Genomic DNA, 23,140 nt, shown 5'->3' with positions numbered 1-23,140 from the left:
TGACCTAAATCTAAAAGGGGGAGTGAGAGAGCAGTTGTGGTGGAGCTCAGCTGCCCACCTGAGTAAAACCACCACAAAACACCAGGCCATCAAGGCAGAGATGCAACGTACAGATGGGCTTGTGATCGAGGGGTGGACCTGACCATGCACACTATTGCACAGGTTATTCATGATTGTGAAACATGTGCTGCAATCAAGGAAGCTAAACGGTCAAAGCCTCTTTGGTATGGAGGACGATGGCTGAAATATAAATACAGGGAGGCCTGGCAGGCTGATTATATCACATTACCTCAAACCCGCAACGGCAAGTGCCACGTGGAATGGTGGAAGCAACCACCGGATGGCTGGAAACATGTCCTGTGCCCCATGCCACCACCTGGAGCACTACCCTGGGCCTTGAAAAGCAAGTCCTATGGTGACATGGCACCCCAGAAAGAATTGAGTTGGACACTGGGACTTATTTCCAAATCAACCTCATAGGCATTGTTGTGGTTTAACCCGGCTGGCAGCTAAACACCACGCAGCCGTTCGCTCACCCTCCCCCCTCCCTCTCTGGGATGGGGGAGAGAATCAGAAAAAAAAATGAAAGCCTGTGGATTGAGATAGAGACAGTTTATTAGGACAGAAAATAAAGGAAAATAATAATAATAGTACTACTAATAATAATGTGGACAATTAATAATAATAAAATGCAGGACAGAGCGAGAAGCTGAAAAGTCCTTGGCTTGGTGTAAGCACTGCTCTGCAACAATTAAAACATCAGCATGTTACCAGCACTCTTCTCATCCTAATCCAAACCGTAGCACCCTACCAGCTACTAGGAGGAAAATTAACTCTATCCTAACTGAAATCAGGACAGGCATATGGGCCAAAGAGCATGGTACTGAGTGGGTATGGTACTTAGTCTGACCAGCAGGCCCTTGCTCAGCCATCCTGGTTTTCTGCCCTCCCTGTTCATTTTCTTACACAGGGGGATGGAAAGTTCTTGTGCTCTATAGAAAAGCGTCCTTAAAGAGCTGCCAACTCGGTTCAGCTCCTTTGTCCCTGAGGACAATGTTCTAGGGGATTTTATCCACTAGGTCTTTAAATAGCTGGAAGTTCACTCTTGAGAAGTTCAGGGTGCTGACTTTGCGTTTCGCCAGGCCTGTATTCCTCGAGATCACAAACTCAACTAGGGAATGATCACTGCAGCCCAGACTACCTCCAGTCTTAACCTCTTTAATGAGTTCCTCTGCACTGGTGAGCACCAGGTCCAGTAATGCTTCTCCTCTGGTTGGCTTGTCTAATACCTGGACTAGGAAGTTATCATCAACGCACTCCAGAAGTCTCCTGGATTGCTTACAGCCTGCTGTGTAGCTTTTCCAGCATACATCCGGGTGGTTGAAGTCCCCCATCAGGATGAGAGCATGTGAGTGCGACACTTCTTGTAGTTGAAGCAAGAAGGCCTCATCAACAGGATCCCCTTGATCAGGCGGCCTGTAGTAGACCCCAACCACAAGCTGTCCTTTATTGGTGGGGTCCTTAACTTTCACCCACAAGCTCTCAACCTGTCTGTGGCTGTTTCTCAGAGGCATCTCTTCACAATCAATCCATTCCCTGACATAGAGGGCAACACTCCTTCCCCTCCTTCCCTGCCTGTCTCTTCTGAAGAGCTTGTAGCCCTCTATTCAGATGTTCCATTTATGTGATCCATCCCACCACGTTTCTGTGAGAGCAATCAGGTCATAGTTTTCTAATTGCACCATGGTTTCCAACTTCTCCTGCTTGTTTCCCATGCTGCGTGCATTGGTGTAGAGGCACTTCTGCTGGGCTATTGGCCACATCATCTTTTCAGACGAACCCTTCCTAATTGCTTTGGGACAGTTCACAAGTATTTCCCGGTTGTTTCCTAAAGCGACAGTGTTCCCAGGTTTGCTTCCATCACTCAGAGGAATGCCCCCTTCCTCCTTTTTGTTACTTGTTAACCCTCCCCCCAATAATCACTAAAAAGTTATGTGAAATATAGTTCTGAATTGTGATTCAACACTTTGCTTAATGCTTTTTTACTGGCCACAGTAATAATTTAGATTATGGCGTAATTTCAAAAAATCCACTTAATTAAGCCATCAAACACCCCTCCCCCCCCAAAAAAAAAGTTTTCTTAACGTTCACTGTAACTTATCTTTTTCTTTGCAAACAAAGCCAATGCACAACAAAACAATCTAGTATTTGTTTTAGATGTTCCATTAAGTAGAATAAGAGGGGAAAAAATTACATTACAAATACTATTATACTTAGTATAAAAATAATCAGACATGTTTTCTCTTTACCAGATAAATGCAGCACAATTTATTATTAGCACTTTAACACCCTTTCCCCAACAGTAACAATGTATACTTAGGTGTATTTGACATCCTTGGTATATAGCCAATACTTGAATGTGTAGCACAATACTTGGATGTGTAGCAACATTAATTTATTGCCTGTTAGCTTAAGCTATATTTTACAATAATATTAGAATACTGTGCTTAATCATTGTGCTAAAAATAACACAGCTCAAAAAAGTTGCCATCAAGTCCGAAGTAGATGGTTAAATCCAGATAATAGTGATAAAAGCACTAAAAAATATCCTTGCAATTGCTCGGGGAATTACTATATTTTTAAAATATATATTCAAAGTACATCTAATCTTTCTCATCACTCTGTCATAGTTTTGGCTGGGACAGAGTTAATTTTCTTTCAACAGACTCATATGATGCTGCATTTTGGATTTAGGAAGAAAAGAGTGGTGACAACATACCCATGTTTTAGTTATTGCTGAGCAGTGCTTGCACTAAGCCAAGGACTTTTCTGTTTCTCATACCGCTCTGCCAGCAAGGAGGCTGGGGCTGCACAAGAAGTCGGGAGGGGATGTCGCATTAAGAGGTGTAGCCAATTAGCCGTTATGAGTCTGGTCAGGTTCAGGGTACTGAACTATCACGATCATGGATTCACAAATAATGTAGCACACCCTCACTCTACTCACATTCCATGAACTACATCGGCCACACTTTAAGAGTTTGGTCGCATTCAGTGAGAACTATCATGGCTAGGAACAATGCAATCTAGTGCAATTTATTAAAGCAACAGGTATACAGGTTCTTTGGATTGCCGGTGATAAATTCACTGTCTGCAAAAGCAAGCTAGCATGCCAAAAGTACACAGGTACACAGCCTGGCTATTAATGCGTTAAAAGGCAAAAAGACTCTAGAGATTTCTAAGTTTCTGCAGAGACACCTGGTATAGCAAAGTGTTCAACTCTTACCCCATGGCATCCCAATGAGGGGGGGGGGGGGGGGGGGGGGAGAGAAACTCATCCCATCAACTGATCCGATCCCAGAAGTCACAATGATATCTTCCCTAACATCCCCTCTCTCTTAAGCCAATTTATATCATTTTCTATCTTTTAGGTGGAGCTTCAGTGACTCTAGTCATGCATATCTTGGATATGATTGGTGCAAAGTTTTCTCGCTTTCATTTAAAGGTATAGGCTCCGAGAAATTCAGAGCGGGTGTTCAGTGAGGGGTGGTCGCACCTTGGAGGCGGATAGCTTTTGGGATGGAGGTGTGTTTTGGTATTATAATGATATTATAATGAGCAAAAGTTCACTAGAGTACAGCATTTTTCCAAAAACATGACAGGTCTTTGGCTCAGGGTAGCAAATGTGCAGCTTATCGGTCTCAGTGTGCACAAGAACAATCGAGTCCCCATCTTGTCACAGAGCCTAACCGTGGTGTCTCCACTCCACTCTACACTCTGTACTGTTCCTTAGAGTCAACACACCAGGTTCCCCTAGTGCGATAGCATCTAAGGTTGGAAGCCTAGGGACCGCTCAGGTAATGCAGCTACACTCCACTCTGAAAGCATCTTCAGTGCTGTACATTTTCTCTAAAATGTGAATATGAGTTTAATTTCCCAAGTCACCTCAGGCAGTTATATCACATAATCCACCCCGTGACTGTAGTCACTCAAGCTTCACGACATTTGGAATGTATTGGGTGTATAACTTATGTTCTTGTGATGAGGATTATTGAGTATATTTACATCGTGTAGGGATACTAAACGTTTCATCATAATCCAAAGTTTAACATACAAAGTAATTGTTAGTATAAAACATAATATAGTGAGTATTAACAAAACAACAACAGGGTGAAGCATCTTGTTGGAGATTCCTGTGGCAGTCGGCGATCATCCAAAGTGTCCCACCAGCAGTGGTTTTCATCCTTCTTTACCCTTTCCATCACTCGATGTATTTCTTCTATATCATGATGGACAGTAATCAGAGTCTTTTGTCCATTTTCTCGAACTTGTTTCATCAACTGCTTCAAATCTTCACGTAACAGTAATTTCTTCACCAGTGTAAGGTTCATTCCAATAGGAGTAGGCAGCAGGTTGTGAAGTAGAGTATAATTGGATGTAATAAGTTGGTAAGAGGTGACAGGAGCTGAGTCCTAGAATTCTGGTATAAAGTTACAAACACAAATATTGGAGTGAATCACTTGTATTTACAATAGTATTATCTATGGCTATGGAATCACAATGGGTTCTCATGCAAACACAGCCTTTCCCAATATATACAAGTACAGTTTCAAGGGTTTCATTAGGGTGTATCTCAAAGTGGCAAATGTTTTGTTCAGTGTCAAGACAAATGTCTTGGGCTTTGAGCATGTTACTTTCACAAATGAAGCCTTTTTGTTCATGCACAATACATGCATTTACATCAATTGTTTGCCACTTTCCTACCTGTTGATGGGGCCATACTTTATGCTCCTTAGGATAAAGTATAGTTCCATTATGATTAAGTCCTAATGCAATGGTTGGATATACGTTGTATACTTTGGCATTGCTTATGGTAAGTATAAAGGCAATAATTTTAAAGTTGACTAATTGCCACCATGCTTGAAACTCCTTTTCAAATTCTGAAGCATTATCCCAAATCAATTTTTGAATTTCAGTGGGTAAGATTCCTCCTCCTCCCTCTCTAATAATAGCTGCTGGTACAGACTGTATCCATAACTGTGCTTGGATGCAGCTCAAGGCAAGGGAAGTATTACCTTGGGTTTTTCCAAGGGCATTTACAATTAATTGATGATCATTTTCTTCAATTTGTTCCCAATGGGGTAAAATGTCTGATAGAAGCCATTGACTTGCTCCTAAGGCCAATAAGGATGATCTGATTGGTCGTTCCAATTTCCTTAGGTCGTCTGTAGTAGCAGTTATTCTACTCATTAGGACCTCGGCATCAATGCTATTTAATATAACTAATCCTGTTCCCAATAACCCAGTTGCACCTCGTGGCATGCGCCAAGATTGTTTCAGAGAACGTCCATGTAACCATGCTAACCAGCCAGTGTAGGCAGTTCTCAAAAAAGGTGGTACATTTTGAGTTGATTTCTGAGATATTAATGCGCAGTGCTAGCTCTACCCTTTTTTAGAGGGTTAAAGAGAGGTGTCCCAATGGGGGGGGAAGAGAGACTCATCCTGTCAGCTGATCCCAGAAGTCACGATGGTATCATACCACCCTGCCAGCAAGGAGGCTGGGGCTGCACAAGAAGTCGGGTATGTTTAGGTATTATAATGATATTATAACGAGCAAAGTTCACTAGAGTACCGCATTTTTTCAAAAACATGACAGGTCTTTGGCTCAGGGTAGCAAATGTGCAGCTTATCGGTCTCAGTGTGCACAAGAACAATCGAGTCCCCATCTTGTCGCAGAGCCTAGCCACGGTGTCTCCACTCCACTCTATGCTCCGTACTGTTCCTTAGAGTCAGCACACCAGGTTCCCCTAGTGCGATAGCATCTAAGGTTGGAGGCCTAGTGAACGTTTAGGTAGTGCAGCTACACTCCACCCTGAAGGCTTCTTCAGTGCTGTACATTTTCTTTAAAATGAGAATATTAGTTTAATTTCCCAAGTCACCTCAGGCAATTATTCCACAGGGGACACAGCCAGGACAGCTGACACCAACTGACCAAAGGGATATTCCATACCATATGACATCATGCTCAGCAATAAAAGCTGGGGGAAAGAAAAAGGGAGGTTGTTCAGCGTGACGGCATTTGTCTTCCCAAAAAAACATTATTTGTGATGAGCCCTGCTTTCCTGGAAATGGCTGAACATCTGCCTGCCAATGGGAAGTAGCGAATTAATTTTTTGTTTTGCTTTGCTTGTGTGTGCAGCTTTTACTTTGCCTAGTAAACTGTCTTTATCTCAACACGAGTTCTCACACTTTTATCTTTCCAATTCTGTCCCCCATCCTACTTTTGGCAGGGAGCGGCTGTGTGGTGCTTAGCTGCTTGCCGGGGTTAACCCACAGCAGTCCTTTTTCGTGCCCAACATGGAGCTTGAAGGGTTGGAGATAACAACAGATTTGATTGGAGTGTGGAGTGTGCTAGACCGAATTTACAGATTTTATAGCTGTTTAGCTGCTAATTGGCATGCTCCCATGCTTGCCATGGTGCTTGCCATGATTCTTGCTTGCCTTACAGTATATTAGAGCGCAGTGTTTGTTAGGGGCTACTTTTGCTTCTGACATTTACTGTACTCCTTATCATCTTACTTTGCTGTGCCTTAGAGCATTTTGATAACAGCATGGCCATGTGCCTCGGCTGGCAGATGGCTAGAGCATTGCTGCTGTTCTGGTGCTGCTGCTCTAGACAGACTGGAACTCCAGACTGAACTTGAGTCAGAGGGACTGTGACCTGTGGATGAGACCACGTGGGAGCATGTACAACCCAAAGAATCTGTGACCATGGATAAGTCTATGACACACTAGGTAGACTTTTGAAGGGACTGTGGCTCACTGATAAGGGCATACCAGAGCAGATATACCTCCAAAGGACTGTGGCCACTGGACAAACCCAGGCTGGAGCAGGGGTGAGGGGAGGAGTTCATTGCAATGTTAAACCCTAGCACCTGCTCCAAAAGGTCAAGGTGTGGAGATTATAATGGATATGCCTTTAAACTGTTCTAACCCATGATTTGAGTTGCATGTTATCCTATAGCAGGAACCACTCAAACTGACAAAGGATGAGCCTCACAAGAAGCAGTGCAAGTGCAGTATTGACCCAAACTAAACTGGCTTCGCTGTCCAATAACTCCGCACAACACACTGCTGCCTTTCCTGTCCTGAGTGACCACCATAATAGATAGAACTGAAGTCATGGACTAAAAGAACTCAGTGGACATTTTATGGACATTTCACAGGGGTGGCTCATAGACTAAGGGAACGATGTCTGTGTATTAATCAAAGGGTAGTGGTTAATGAGGATGTATTAGATAGTGTGGGACCTGAGCATGATGTAAAAGGTATGGAATAAGGAATGAAGGAATGGATATTGTCCTGGTTTTAGCTGGGATAAAGTTAATTTTCTTCATAGTAGCTGGTATGGTGCTATGTTTTTGATTTAGGATAAAAACAGAGGTGATAAAAGACAGATGTTTTAGTTGTTGCTGAGCAGTGCTTACACAGAGTCAAGGACTTCTCAGCTTCTCATACTGAAAAAGAAACGTCACCCAAGAATCCTGGAAGTGATCATGGACTGGCCAGAGGGCAGAGATTTCTTTTCAATTCCCTCCCCCATTCTACCGCAGGGACAGCGAGTGAGTGAATTGCCAGAGGTGACTTAGAAATTAAACTTATATTCACATTTTAAAGAAAAGGTGCGGCACTGAAGAAGCTTCCAGGGTGAAGTTTAACTGCATTCCATACAAGTTCCCTAGGCCTCCAACCTTAGATGTTGACCACACTGGGAGAACTTGTGCTGACTCTAAGAGGAACTGTATGGAGGGTGAAGCAGAGTGGAGACACCGTGGCCAGGCTCTGTGATAAAACGGGAACTTGAAGGTACTTCGAAACTGATAAGCTGCGTATTTGCTACCCCGGGCCATATATATAATATTATATATTATATATTATTATATATATAACCTTATCTATATTATACACTGAACATGAACGGACTTATAACAACAAATTGGGCATCACTCCCAGTTACTTTAACCTTTAACGCAACAGCACACCGTCTCTTCTGCCCTGAAAGATTGTTGTGACAGATGGAGTCCAAAGTCAGTCACAGACTAAACAAACTCAGTGGACATTTTATATACATATATGAAAAGTGGTGATTAATTGGAATGTATTGGAAAGTGAAGGACCTGAGCATGACATAAATAGTTTTGGCTAGGAGAGAGTTAATTTTCCTCCTAGTAGCTGGTAGGGTGCTCTATTTTGGATTTAGGATGAGAATAATGTTGATATCACGCTGATGTTTTAATTGTTGCAGAGCAGCGCTTACACTAAGCCGAGGGCTTTTCAGCTTCTCACACTGTCCTGCCAGTGAGCAGGCTGGGGGTGCATCAGGAGCTGTGAGGGGACAGACCCAGGACAGCTGACCCAAACTGGCCAAAAGGATATTCCATACCATGTGACATCATGCTGAACAGTTAATATGGGGGGGGCTGGCTGGGGGGGGGGGGGACCGGCTGCTCGGGGATAGGCTGGGCATTGGTCAGCAGGTGGTGAGCAATTGCATTGTGCATCGCTTGTTTTGTACACATTATTATTATTTGCACTATGATCATTATTATCATTATTTTCCTTTCTTTTCTGTCCTAATAAACTGTCTCTATCTCAACCCACATGCTTTCACTTTTTTTCCAATTCTCTCCCCCAGCCAGCTGGGGGGGAGGGTGAGCAAAAAGCTGTGTGGTGCTTAGCTGCCAGATGGTTTAAACCACAACACCCTTACAGAGTAGCCAACACTGACAAGGACGTGCTCTTTCAGTTTCTCTGAGATGATGCCTTTTACAGCTGTTGATCAACTTGCTCCCTCAGCAAAGAAGGGTTTGAGTACATCCTCACTAGCAAGGCTTTTTTTCCTTAATATTTTGATAATAGATTTTTAAAAAAGTCTTAAGACTATTAACTTTCTCCTTTTTTTTGTTTAAAGGATTCTACAACCTTTTATGAAAGGTTGAGTGTGACTGTTCTGAGCTGTACATTTTTGCAGGGTTGCATGCTTAGCTAAGGACTTATGTCACAGAACAATTTTATAAGCTTCACTGTTCCTGTCAGGGAAAACAGTCTTGAAAAGGCTATGGCAAAGTTATATATTGGGAAAATTTGCATGGAAGATAGAGCACACGTTCTGTTCTCTGACAGTTATGCCAGCAGATGACCACTGCATGTCACTCAGACATGGTCTTGCATAGCTGTCTCTGATGGTATTGTCTGAAACAATTATAGCAGGATAGGTGTGTCACAATATATAATCTGATCTCTGTGCTGTAGGGATTCAGAAAGAGGGAAGGGTGTGTGTGGAAAAGAATAGATAAGAAATCAACTTTGCTATAGATGGTCAAGTTTGTAAGGTTGTTAGCTTAAAAATTGGCCTTCTATTTTTAAAGAATACATTTAATAGAGAAACTGAGATGCAACAGCTGTGAAATCCAAAATCCATTGTCATCATTGCTCTCAAAATACATTATATGTCAAAATTCTTCCTTATGCACATGCATAGAGAAAGATAGCTTTTACTAGCTATTACACTATTTAGGGATGACTAAAGCTTCTGCTTAATTTGATGTAGAGAGGACAGATTTTTTTTCAGCAAAACAATCCTATTGGGAGGAAGATCATTAGACCAGACCAAGAACGGGTACAACTTAATTATGCATTACTTGTGCTAGGTTCAGCTCAGAACAGTCACATTTAACCTTTCATAAAAGGTTGTAGGATCCTTTAAACAAAAAAGGAGAAAGAATTAGTTCAGTGTAGTGAACTATCACAGTTACAGATGTATAAACAATGTAATACACCCTCAGTCTAGTCGCATTCCATGAACTACCACGGCCACATTTAAAGAATTTGGTCACGTTCAATGAGAACTACCACAGCTAGATTAATGAGTAGTGCAATTTATTAAAGCAACAGGTACACAGGTTCTTTGGATTGCCGGTGATAAATTCACTGTCTGCAAAACACGTGCAAATGCTAAGAGTATGAGTAACACCATCTGGCTATAAATGCGTTAAAAGATATAAAGCAACTCTATAGAGATTTCTAAGTTTCCTGGGGAGGCACTTGGCATAACCAAGTGTTCAAATCTTACCCAAAGGCATCCCAATGGAGGGGAAGAGAGGCTCAGCCGGTCAACTGTTCCCAGAAGTCAGAAGCTATCTTCCCTTACGTGATGGTATCTTCCCTAACATCCGCTCTCCCTTAAGCTAATTTATACCATTTTTTATCTTGAGCTTGAGTGATTCTAGTCATATATGCCTTTGTTACAATTGGTGTGAAATTTTCTAGCTTTGCTTTTGAAGGTATAGACTAGAAAAATTTAAAGCACAAGCTCAGTGAGGCATGGTTACACCTTAGAAGCAGATAGCTTTTGGAATGGCGGTGTGTTATGGTATTATGATATTATAATGGGAAAAGTTCACCAAAAGGACAGCATTTGGTCAAAAACACGGCAGGCCGTTGTCCCAGGGTAGTAAATATGCAGTTTATTGATCTTATTGGAGCAGCTGAGGGAACTGGGGTTGTTTACTCTGGAGAAGAGAAGGCTCAGGGAAGACCTCATTGTTCTCTACAACTACCCGAAAGGAAGTTGTGGGGAGCTGGGGTCGGCCTCTTCTCGCAGATAACCAGCGATAGGACAAGAGGGAATGCCCTCAAGTTGCGCCAGGGGAAGTTCAAGTTGGAAATCAGGAGAAATTTCTTCTCAGAAAGAGTAGTTAAGAATTGGAATGGGTTGCCCAGGGAGGTGATGGAGTCACCGTCCCTGGGGGTGTTTAAGAAAAGGTTGGATGTGGTACTTAGGGACATGGTTTAGTGGGTAATATTGGTGGTAGGGGGATGGTTGGACCAGATGATCTTGGAGGTCTTTTCCAACCTTAATGATTCTATGATTCCCATTTCTCCTCATGTGTGTCCTCATGTCTCCTGCCCCTAGCTGCTACCACCTGTTGTCAAATTTTTGTACAGAGTTCTCATGTGCTCCTCAGGTTGAAGTTTTGTCATGTGGTGGGTTGCTTTCATCAGTTGCTAAGCTGGCTGTTCATGGCCTATGCATGGACAGATCTGTTCTGCACTCTCTGCTACCAAAACCCTGCCATTTATCCTAAATACAGATGTACAGCCTGTGAGTACTTCAAGGGAATCTTTGTGGCCAGCTGTTGCTGAAATGTGAAGCATCACTGAGCCAAAAAGGGAAAATCAGATGATGTATTGAACTAAGCATTTCAAAAATATAATCTTGGTATTGACTTAACTGCATCGCACATATTTAATAACCCAAAATATTGTACATTTTGATGAATGTTGTGTGTAGCTAGCACATAATATGTATTGACCTAAACAAAGCTTTTTACTTTTCAAATGCTCATGTATAAAATCTCAATTTTAACATTGCTCAGAGTATTAAATTAGAATAGACTAGGATGATTTGTTCCTTAACAAGAGCATTAATGTAGTAGCTTACTATCTATAATTCATATATTTTAGCTTTAAATAGTTAGATACATATTAACAAAATCAAAGGTAAATCAACTATGTAAGCAAACCCAAATTAAAGGCTTATCTACATGTGAGTTTGTCATATGACTTTAATCTCTTGAAACAGGTAGTATCTATATTTATATATATTATAATTTCTGTTGTAAGCTAAATCACAGAATCATAGAATCATTAAGGTTGGAAAAGACCTTCAAGCTCATCTGGTCCAACCATACCGCTACCACCAATAACACCCACTAGACCATGTCCCTAAGTACCACGTCCAACCTTTCCTTAAAGACCCCCAGGGACAGTGACTCCACCACCTCCCTGGGCAACCTGTTCCAATGTCTGACTACTCTTTCTGAGAAGAAATTTCTCCTAATTTTCAACTTAAACCTCCCCTGGCGCAACTTGAGGCCATTCCCTCTAATCTTATCGCTGGTTATCTGTGAGAAGAGGCCAGCCCCCAGCTCCCCACAACTGCCTTTCAGGTAGCTGTAGAGAGCAATAAGGTCTCCCCCGAGCCTCCTCGTCTCCAGACTAAACAACCCCAGGTCCTTCAGCCGTTCCTCATAAGACTTGTGTTCCAGACCTTTCACCAGCTTCGTAGCCCTTCTCTGGACAAGCTCCAGGGCCTCGATGTCTTTCTTGCAGTGAGGAGCCCAAAACTGAACACAGTACTCGAGGCGCAGCCTCACCAGAACAGAGTACAAGGGGACAATCACCTCCCTGGTCCTGCTGGCTACACTATTCCTGATACAAGCCAGGATGCCGTTGGCCTTCTTGGCCACCTGGACACACTGCTGTCTCATGTTCAGGCAAACATCGACCAACAACCCCAGATCCTTTTCCTCTGCACAGCTTTCCAGCCACTCTGCCCCAAGCCTGTAGCGTTGCATGGGGTTGTTGTGGCCAAAGTGCAGGACCCGGCACTTATCCATGTTGAACCTCATCCCATTGGCCTCTGCCCATCGATCCAACCTGTCCAGGTCCCTCTGCAGGGCCTTCCTACCCTCCGGCAGATTGACACTTCCCCCCAACTTGGTGCCGTCTGCAAACTTACTGAGGGTGCGCTCAATTCCCTCGTCCAGATCATCAATAAAGACATTAAAGAGGATGGGCCCCAACACCGACCCCTGGGGAACACCACTCGTGACAAGTCACCAGCTGGATTTCACTCCGTTCACCACTCTCTGGGCCTGGCTGTCCAGCCAGTTTTTCACCCAGCAAAGAGTGCACCTGTCCAAGCCACGGGCTGCCAGGTTCTCCAGGAGAATACTGTGGGAGATCATGTCAAAGGCTTTGCTGAAGTCTAGGTAGACTACGTCAACAGCCTTTCCCTCATCCACCAGAAGGGTCACCCGGTCATAGAAGGCGATGAGGTTGGTCAGGCAGGACTTGCCTTTCATGAACCCATGCTGAGCGAACCTGATCCCCTGGTTGTCTTGCACATGCTGTGTGATTGCATTCAAGATGACCTGTTCTATCACCTTTCCTGGCACAGAGGTCAGGCTGACAGGCCTGTAGTTTCCCAGTTCCTCCTTATGACCCTTCTTATAGATTGGCGTCATGTTAGCACGTCTCCAGTCATCCGGGACATCTCCAGATGACCATGACCACTGATACATAATAGAAAGTGGCCCAGCAATCACATCTGCCAACTCCCTCAGCACCCTTGGGTGCATCCCATCAGGGCTCATATATTTGTGGGTGTCTATCTTGCCTAAATAATCTCTAACCCAATCCTCTTCAACCAGTGGAAAGTCTTCCTCTCTCCAGGTATTCTCTCTTGTTTCTGGGGTTGGTAGTGCGTGGGGGCTAGCCTTAGCAGTGAAGACTGAAACAGAGAAGGCATTCAGTAATTCCGCCCTGTCTGTATCCGCCATCACCGAGGCACCGACCTCATTTAGCAGTGCACCCACATTTTCCTTAGTTTTCATTTTGCTGCTGATGTATTTGAAGAAGCCCTTCTTGTTATCCTTGATATCTCTTGCTGAATATAATTCTAACCGGGCCTTGGCCTTCCTCATTGAATCCCTGCATTCTCTGATAATGTTCCTATGTTCCACCCAAATGGTTTTTCCCTTCTTCCACGTTATGTATGCTTTCTTCTTCTGTTTAAGTTTTCCCAAAAGCTCCTTGCCCATCCACGCAGATCTCCTGCCCCCCTTGCTTGACTTCTTTCTCTGAGGGATGCACCAATTCTGAGCTTGGAGCAAGTGGTGCTTGAATATTAGGCAACTCTCCTGGGACCCCTTTCCCTGTAGGGCCCTGACCCAGGGGATTCCTCCAGTTACGTCCCTGAAGAGGTCAAAGTTAGCTCTCTTGAAATCCATGGCTGTGGTCCTACTTTGCCCTGCTTCCTCCTCGCAAGATCTTGAACTCCAACATCTTGTGGTCATTGCAGCCGAGACTGCCCTCAGCTTCACGTTTCCAACTAGACCATCTCTGTTAGTACCAGGTCCAGCAGTGCCCCTCTCCTTGTTGGCTCACCTACCACCTGTGTCAAGAAGTTATCCTCAATGTTCTGCAATAACCTCCTGGACTGTTTATTCTGAGCTGTGTTGTCTCCCCAGCAAACATCAGGGTGGTTAAAGTCCCCCATAAGAACCAGGGCCTGCGGACGTGAGGCAACTTGCAGCTGCCTGTAGAAGGCCTCATCCACTTCCTCTTCCTGATCCAGTCACCTGTAGTAAACACCCACCACAATGTCACCCCTGTTGGCCTGCCCTTTAATCCTCACCTATAGGCTCTCGACTTGCACTTTGCCCCCCCCCCCCCCCCCCCCATGCAGAGCTGCATAGATTCCAGTTGCTCACTCATGTAAAGAGCAACACCACCACCTCACCTTCCTGGTCACTTTTTTTTTTTTTTTTTTGGCCTGGGATTTCAGCCTTTACTGTGTTTAACAATTAACTATCAAGATTTATGTGTGCAAATGATGTGATTACTTTTTAGTGATCCTTTGAGAATTCAAATTTCTCAGACCATTAGTCAAAACAGCAATTTTCCTGACTGTCTCTGGTTCAAATGCCTATCACTTCCTGGGGAAAAGAACAGCTTAGTCATAACTGGATCATTCCTACAACCCATCTTCTCTTTTGAATTCCATCTTCATCTTTTGACTATTGTGAAATACTGTCTTTGTCTTCACTGGGTACAATGCTGTTGTCTCTCCTTTAATTCAATCTGGGAAATGATTGTAGCATATTATATCATCTTCAGAAAAAGATTTAGTCCCTTAGTTGTTTAGATTAGTTTTATCAGTGCCATGCATTTCCTTTTGGATTTTATGTATTTTACTGTGCCTATGTACTATGGTGAGGGGTCTGGAGAACAAGTCTTATGAGGAGCGGCTGAGGGAGCTAGGGTTGTTCAGCCTGGAGAAGAGGAGGCTCAGGGGTGACCTTATTGCTTTCTATAGGTACCTTAAAAGAGGCTGTAGCGAGGTGGGGATTGGTCTGTTCTCCCACGTGCCCAGTGATAGGACGAGGGGGAATGGGCTAAAGTTGTGCCAGGGGAGGTTTAGGTTGGATATTAGGAAAAACTTCTTTACCGACAGGGTTGTTAGGCATTGGAATGGGCTGCCCAGGGAAGTGGTTGAGTCACCATCCCTGGAGGTCTTTAAAAGACGTTTAGATGTAGAGCTTAGTGATATGGTTTAGTGGAGGACTTGTTAGTGTTAGGTCAGAGGTTGGGCTAGGTGATCTTGGAGGTCTCTTCCAACCTGGACGATTCCGTGATTCTGTCTTTCAAAACGATATAAAGTAATGCGCAGAGTCTGGAAGGAGATAGATGCTTATAAGTAGCTTGTTGATGATAAGCCTTGAGGGTGAAATAATTGCTGCTGAATACTGTACTTCTCAGTGTTTTCTGTGTACCTGCAGTCAAGATGCATATGGAGCTTAAGGCATAGGGTTGGTTTTTTTGTTGGTTTTTTTTTTTTTTTTTACTTTGCTGCAAATATAGTGTAGCAAGGCATTCATGTCATGGCTGCCTCTATGGGTGGTGGTGTGTGTTTGCTAGTGTTACTGCATTTTGACAAAGTTACTCTAATTAATATCACTGTATCTTGCTGTACTGCTATTCAGGAAAGAGATCCCTTCTCTGTCTTGGTTCAGTTGATACAATACATAAAGTTCCTTTCCTTTTTGGATAGTTGGTGGATGAGTAGAAGAGGGAGACCTAGTGTCCCCACTGGATGGAAGGTTTTTGCATGTGTTCAACTGCTGTTTGTTTTGGCCAGATAATGGCTGATCAGCAAACCTATCTCAGAATCATATACAGTCAGTGCTTTCTCTAGTTAGCAAGTAAGGGAGAATTGAAGATATTCCAAAAGGGAAGAGGTCTGAGGGGGAAAGAAGATTGGGTTATTACACAGGGGATGTAGGCACACAAGGCATTAATCTGGTTTTCTAACATGAAACCTGGTCTCCTACAGTTGGCAGAATAACTCATATCAATTCAAAATGTATTATTTCAAAAACAGGATCGTGAACATTTTCAGGGTCTGTCCATGTGTGTTAATAAAAAACACAAAATAGTTGGAAGGGACCTCTGGAGGTCATCTAGTACAACTCCCTCTGCTCAAAGCGTGGTCAACTAGAGGCCCATGCACAGGACCATGTCAAGATGGCTTTTGAATATCCCCAAGAATCTTGTCCAGTCAGGTTTTGAATGTTTCCAAAGATAGAGACTCCACAACCTCTCTGGGCATTCTGGTCCAGTGTTTGACTACCCTAGCAGTAAAAAAAGTTTTTTTTTTATGTGCAGATGGAATTTCCTATGTTTCGATTTGCACCCGTTTCTTCTCATCCTGGATACTTCACTGGATACCACTGAGAAAAGTCTAGCTCCATCTTTACTCCCTCCCATCAGGTATTTATATACATAGATAAGATCCCCCTGAGCCAGGCTAAACAATCCCAGTTCTCTCATTTTCCCTTGATATGTCAGATGCTCCAGTCCCTTCATCATCTCTGTGACCCTTTGCTGGACTCTCTCCCGTATGTCCATGTCTTTTTTGTGCTGGGGAGACTTGAACTGGACACAGCACTCCAGATGTGGTCTCACCAGTGCTGAGCAGAGGAGAATAACCACTTTCCTTGACCTGCTGCCTGTTCTGCCTAATCCAACTTGGGCTGCAGTTGGCCTTCTTCATTGCAAGGGCACATTGCTGGCTTGTGTTCAACTTCGTGTCTGCCAAGATCCTCAGGTCCTTTTCTGCAAAACTGCTTTCCAGCTGGGTGGCCCCTAGCATATGTTAGTGCCTGGGGTTGTTCCTCCCTAGGTTCAAGACGTAGCATTTCCCCTTGTTTGTACTATATGAGGATATATAATCATCTGAACAATTTATCAAAGACTGTATTAGCTTTTTAAGTAGAAATTTTTACATTGGGGATTGGATGGTTTACTAAAAAATAGTGTTTTACTAAAAGAGTGTAAAAGTTTTTTACTAAAAGTTTTTTACTGAAGAGTGTTTTAGTTTGGACAGGAATTAACGGAACCATGTTGCATTATTCAGCTCACAATTGAGCATCCTGTGACACATTTGATGTGGTGTTGGCTATTATACCATGTTAACTCTATAACAGATTCCTGCTTTGCATTTTTGTCTTGATTCTGATTTTGTGTTCCTTCACAGGGTTTCCAGAAGGAGTATAATATCGATATGGTAGTGGGAAATTAAGGTAAGTTTTTGGTCATCTGTCTCTTAGCCATCACTTTTTTTAAAAAACTGTTCTCACTGTGATCTAAATTGAACTCCATCTATTTTTATCATTATAGCTGCTTCTGCTTTATTTTATAGGATCATGGATTTTCAAGGACACTTCAATCAAATCTTTCAGCAGCTAAACTACCAGAGGCTTCATGGCCAACTCTGTGACTGTGCCATTGTGGTGGGAAACAGACATTTCAAAGCCCATCGCTCTGTTCTGGCAGCATGTAGCACGCATTTCCGAGCTCTCTTTACTGTAGCAGAGGGTGATCAAACTATGAACATGATTCAACTGGACACTGAAGTGGTGACAGCAGAAGCCTTTGCTGCCCTGATTGATATGATGTACACTTCTACACTAATGCTTGGGGAGAGCAATGTAATGGATATCTTGCTTGCTGCTTCTCACCTGCATTTGAACTCTGTTGTTAAAGCATGTAAACACTACCTTATTACCAGGACGCTCCCAGTGTCTCCACTTAGTGAAAGAGTTCAGGAGCAAAATGCACGCATCCAAAGATCTTTTATGTTTCAACAGCTTGGGCTCAGCATTGTAAGCTCTGCACTGAATTCCACTCAAAGCACAGAGGAGCAATCAAATACCATGAGCTCATCAATGAGACGTAACGTAGAGCAATGTACTCTCCACAAGCGTAAACAGTCTTCTGATGATCGGGCCAGACAGCGAATCAGACCTACTGTAGATGAGTCCATTTCAGATGTTACTCCAGAGAGCAGGCAGTCAGTAGTTCATTCAAGAGAAGATTTTCTTTCACCAGATTCACTGAAGATTGTGGAAAATTCTAAGGCCGATGCTGTTACTGATAAACAAGAGGATAATACTATTATGTTTGATCAGTCTTCTGGTGCTCAAGAAGATGCTCAAGTGCCCAGCCAGTCAGACAACAGTAGAGGAAACATTTCACAGATATCTATCTCATCTCAGTTAATACAAGTGGAAACCTGTTTTGATCGGGAAGCTACTTCTGAGAAAAACAACTTCCCATGCAAAAATCCAGATGTCGGTCTAACTGAAAAAGAACACATGGGGGTGGTGGTTAAATCTGAACCTTTGAGTTCTCCAGAGCCTCAAGATGAAGTGAGTGATGTCACTTCTCAAGCAGAAGGCAGTGAGTCTGTTGAAGTGGAAGGAGGAGTGGTGACTGCAGATAAGTTAGAACTGAGTCCTGAAAGCAGCGATCGTAGCTTTTTTGACCCACAGTCTAGTACTGATAGGGTTGGAGACATCCATATTATGGAAGTGTCAAATAACCTGGAACATAATCCCACTTTCAGTATCTCAAATTTTCTGAATAAAAGCAGAGGTGGCAACTTTGGTGCAAGTCAAAATACCAATGACAACATTCCAAATACAATAAGTGACTGCAGAATGGATAGTGATGCCTCTTACCTATTGAGTCCAGAGTCCAGGACTGCTAATGGTCATTCCTCTGCTATGGTTTCTCATGCAAATAATCCATTCAGTGAGCCTTCAGACTCTCATTTTGTTAGACCAATGAAGGATATGATGGGTCTTCCATGTGTACAGACTTCTGGGTACCGGGCTGCAGAACAATTTGGTCTTGATTTCCCAAGGTCAGGCTTGGGCCTTCACTCTTTGTCAAGGACAATGATGGGCTCCATAAGAGATGGAGCTAGTGGTTTTCCTGGCTATCGTCGCATAGCCCCCAAAATGCCTGTTGTGACCTCTGTTGGGAGCTCCCAGCTACAAGATAACCCTTCCAGTTCCCAGCTGTTAATCAATGGGACCACTTCTTTTGAGAATGGACTTCCTTCACAACCTGGTCCACCACAGTTGACAAGGGCATCTGCCGATGTTCTTTCAAAATGTAAGAAGGCCTTATCTGAACACAATGTGTTGGTTGTAGAAGGTGCTCGTAAATATGCCTGTAAGATCTGCTGCAAGACTTTTTTGACTCTAACAGACTGCAAGAAGCACATTCGTGTGCATACAGGAGAAAAGCCTTATGCCTGTTTGAAGTGTGGCAAACGGTTCAGCCAGTCCAGCCACCTATATAAACATTCCAAAACAACCTGTCTGAGGTGGCAGAGCAGCAATCTACCTAGCACTTTGCTTTAATCTCCTCCACTCCATAGCCTCATGGGAATGCTAATACAAATTTATAAGACTGGAGTATTTCAGGAATATTAATGCTATTTTGTTCAAGGCTGAGAAGCTGCCCTTATAGATTAGTGAATGTTTGTGTGTGAAATTGTTGCAAACACAGAAGTCTTGATTCTGTAAATTGGCGATAATGCCGTATTTACTTCACTTGTGGTGGTTTCACACCGATGGACATCTAAACACCACAATCGCTCTCTCACTCCCCCTCCTCAAAGGGGGGGGGGGAGGAAAGTATGATGGGAAAGAAAAAGACTCATGGGTTGAGATAAGGATAATTTAATTAAAGGGAAAAGAAAGAGAAAAAAATAAGCAAAGACTGTCCAGAAGAAAAGAAAGAGAAAAAGCAATTATTCTCTACTTCCCATCAACGAGCGATGTTTGGCCACATAGTAGGAAGCGGGGCCTCAACATGTGCAGCGGTTGATCAGGAGGACAGACATTTTCATAATGAGAGCCCCCCCCCCCAAGTGCACCTGTCTGCCATAAAATGCTTTAGAATATGCTAATTATGAAAATAGTTTTAGGGTTCCAAATACATTTATGGCTCTTTTGCAGTAAAGGACAATATGTAATGAAGGTACTTAAAATAAGTTAATGACAAGTAACTTCTGGACTGTTAGATGTGTATATAAATACTTTGAATACAGCAAGACCTTGTTTTTTCACCGTTTTTCTGTAAAAACTTCTACTGAGTAATAAGTGATGTACTACAGACCTGTTAGTCTAACCTCAGTCCTGGGAAAAGTTATGGAGAAGATTGTCCTGGGAGATACTGAAAGGCAGTTAAAGAACAAAGCTATTATCAGGCATATTCAACATGGGTTCATCAAGGGAAAGGCCTGCCTTAGTAATTTGATCACCTTCTATGATAAGGTCAACTGCTTGGTAGATGAAGGGAAGGCAGCAGACATAATCTCTGAATTTTAGTAAGGCCTTTGATACTGTCCTCACAGCATCCTACTGGACAAATTATCTGTGAGATAAACAGGTTCATGCTACGCTGGGTGATGGACTGGGCTCAACGGTCACTAGCTGTGTTCCCCATGGCTCAATTCTCGGGCCAGTCTTGTTGAACATTTTTATCAATGATCCGGATAAAGGAGTGGAATGCATCCTCAGCATGTTTGCCAATGATAGTAAACTGGAAGGTGCTGCTGACTCCCTGGAGGGACGAGTTATTGCAAAAAGATCTAGATTGATTGGAGCACTGGACAATCATCAACAGCAAGTTCAACAAAGGAAAATGCTGGGTTCTGCACCTGGGACAAAACAATGCTGGACACAGGTACAGACTGGGAGGCAAGTGGCTAGAGAGCAGCTCAGCAGAAAGGGATCTGGGGGTGATGGTTGACAGCAGGCTCAATATGAGTCAGAAGTGTGCCTTGGCAGCCAAGAGGGCAAACTGCATTTTGGGATGCATTGAACACAGCATGGCCAGCTAGTCAAAAGAGGTAATTATCCTACTATATTTAGCATTGGTGCAGCCTCACCTTCAATATTGTCTGCTGTTCTGGTCTCCACAATCTAAAAAAGATATTAAGGTCCTTGAAAGAAGAGGGCAACAGAGCTCGCAAAAGGGCTGGAAGGCACGTCCTATGAAGAGAGGCTAAGGACACTTGGGTTGTCTAGTTTGGAGAAAAGAAGGCTAAGAGGTGACCTCATTGCTCTCTGCAACTTCCTGAGGAGGAGAAGTGGAGAAGGAGGTGCCGGTCTCTTCTCCCTGGTAATCAATGATAGGATGCAATGGAATGGCACGAAGCTGCACCAGGAGAGGTTTGGACTGGACATTAGGAAAAATTTCTTTACTGTGAGGGTGGTCAAACACTGGAAGAGGCTTCCTAGAGAGGTGGTTGATGCTCCATGCCTGCGATTGTTCAAGAGGCATTTGGATAATGCCCTCAGTAATATACTTTAACTTTTGGTTACCCCTGAAGTGGACAGGCATTTGGACTAGATGATCTTTGAAGGTCCCATCCAACTGAACTATTCCATTCTATATTTTTAACGCTTTTTCTTTAAAAAGCTTGCTTTGCTTAGATTAAAATTTCACAATTCTTTGTTTCCCTTTCAGCAGACGCTGACATGCACCAAAAAGAGATCAGGAAGCTGCAGTTTTTAGTCAGTCTTAGCTGTTAGTAGCATTGTCAGCTCTTACAGGGCAAGGACTCAGGTCTCAGCAAGCAGGTGAAAGGGGAAAATGTTTTATAAATACCCGTAATTGAAACATTTGCAATTTATGCTCATGTAGTATTAGCACATTATGTTTAAATTGAACCATTTTTCATTTTCAGAGTAAACATTCTGTTCGTTTTAAGGATCGATCTGTTACAAGCAAAACTTTCTCTGAATGCATACTTCAGTACAATTTTGCTCTCAGATGAGCAATTTATCTTTTCTAAACAGAGCACAGAGGAAATATAAGAAACTTGTTCCAAGGAACTTGTGACTTTCTGTAGCACAAAAGGACCCCCAAATCGTATTTTATGCATAATATGTATAAACCTTGGTTATGTTGGTCCATTGGACTCTGAGGTGGGCCCATTCCAGAGTGAGGAGGTCGCATACTCTTCATGGAGCTACAGTGAACATCTTCAATCGTTCCTTTTTCATACAAGCCATCAGTAAACTGCAAATAAATAAATAAATAAATAAATCTAAAACCCAAAAATCTAAGGGACATAAAATTTACACTAGTATATGAAGAAGAATATAAACTTTTCATGCTACCTATTATAAGTAAATGCAATGGGACTCTCTATCCCTGGAATCAGATTTTTGGAAAGCAGAGCACAACAGGAGAAAGTTTATCCCCCTTCCTGCTGATGACTTTTTCTGCTTCCTTATGAGCTGTTTGGACAATGTTAAGTACTACAAACGAGGAAAATTGTCCAAACAGAAATAAAATGAACTGTACTGACTTCATATAACAAAGCAGTGCAATGCAGACCAACTTAGAACAGGTCAAATTATTGACCCAACCTTTTCCCTTGTAGTCACACTATACTGGCATGTCCCAACACTGTTTAACTTTTTCCCTGGTTTTGGCTGGGATAGAGCTAATTTTCTTCCTAGTAACTGGTATGATTCTGTGTTTTGGATTTAGGGTGAAAATAGCGTTGATAACACATCGATGTTTTAGTTGTTGCTGAGCAGTGCTTACACTCAGTCAAGCACTTTTCTTCTTCTCACGCTGCCCTGCCAGCAAGGAAGCCAGGGGTGCACAAGAAGCTGGGAAGGGACACAGCCAGGACAGCTGACCAAATGGACCAAAGGGATATCCCCTACCATATGATGTGGTGTTCAACAATAAAAGCTGGGGGGAAAGAAGGAGAAGGAGGAAAAAATCGGAGTAATGGCATTAATATTCCTAAAAAAATTTTACATGTGATGAGCCCTGCTTTCCTGGAATTGGCTGAACATCTGCCTACCAATGGGAAGTAGTGAATGAATTCCTTATTTTGCTTTGCTTGTGTGCGCAGACTTGTTTTTACCTAGGAAACTGTCTTTATTGTCTTTTGCATTCTGGGCAGCAGGCTGGCTGGACTTATTAGCAGAGCTTTAAACTAGATTCAGCGGGGGAAGGGGATGTACTTCTGAAGTGGACAGGCATTTGGACTGGATGATGGATCCTTCCAACTATTCTCTTCTGTTCTGTTCTGTTCTGTTCTATGCTATGCTATTCTATTCTATTCTATTCACACCAACACTTCAGTTTAGAGTAGTATCATAAATGTGTTTTTTTTCAAGTAAGTAAAAAT

The 23,140-nt window shown here is 42.9% G+C and overlaps 1 protein-coding gene across 2 annotated transcripts in view; it reads left to right on the top strand.

Annotated features, from left to right (window-relative positions):
* The window catches only part of LOC308184731 (zinc finger and BTB domain-containing protein 5-like), a 56,340-nt gene extending 36,652 nt beyond the window's left edge, over positions 1 to 19,688 (top strand). The window contains exons 4-6 of one of the 2 annotated variants that reach the window (XM_080572132.1): positions 16,291 to 16,395; positions 17,162 to 17,207; positions 17,327 to 19,688. In XM_080572132.1, coding sequence (XP_080428258.1) covers positions 17,331 to 19,337 — 2,007 coding nt within the window. In that variant the 5' untranslated portion in view covers positions 16,291 to 16,395; positions 17,162 to 17,207; positions 17,327 to 17,330 and the 3' untranslated portion in view covers positions 19,338 to 19,688. The remainder of the gene's footprint in view (positions 1 to 16,290; positions 16,396 to 17,161; positions 17,208 to 17,326) is intronic. The other variant, XM_080572133.1, reaches the window with a different exon arrangement.
* The last annotated feature ends 3,452 nt before the right edge of the window (positions 19,689 to 23,140 follow it).

Source organism: Anser brachyrhynchus, assembly GCF_964034855.1.
Source record: "Anser brachyrhynchus genome assembly, chromosome: W".
NCBI lineage: Eukaryota > Metazoa > Chordata > Aves > Anseriformes > Anatidae > Anser > Anser brachyrhynchus.
The sequence above is the reverse complement of the archived record's forward strand: the minus strand, read 5'-3'. Positions and strand labels throughout refer to the sequence as shown.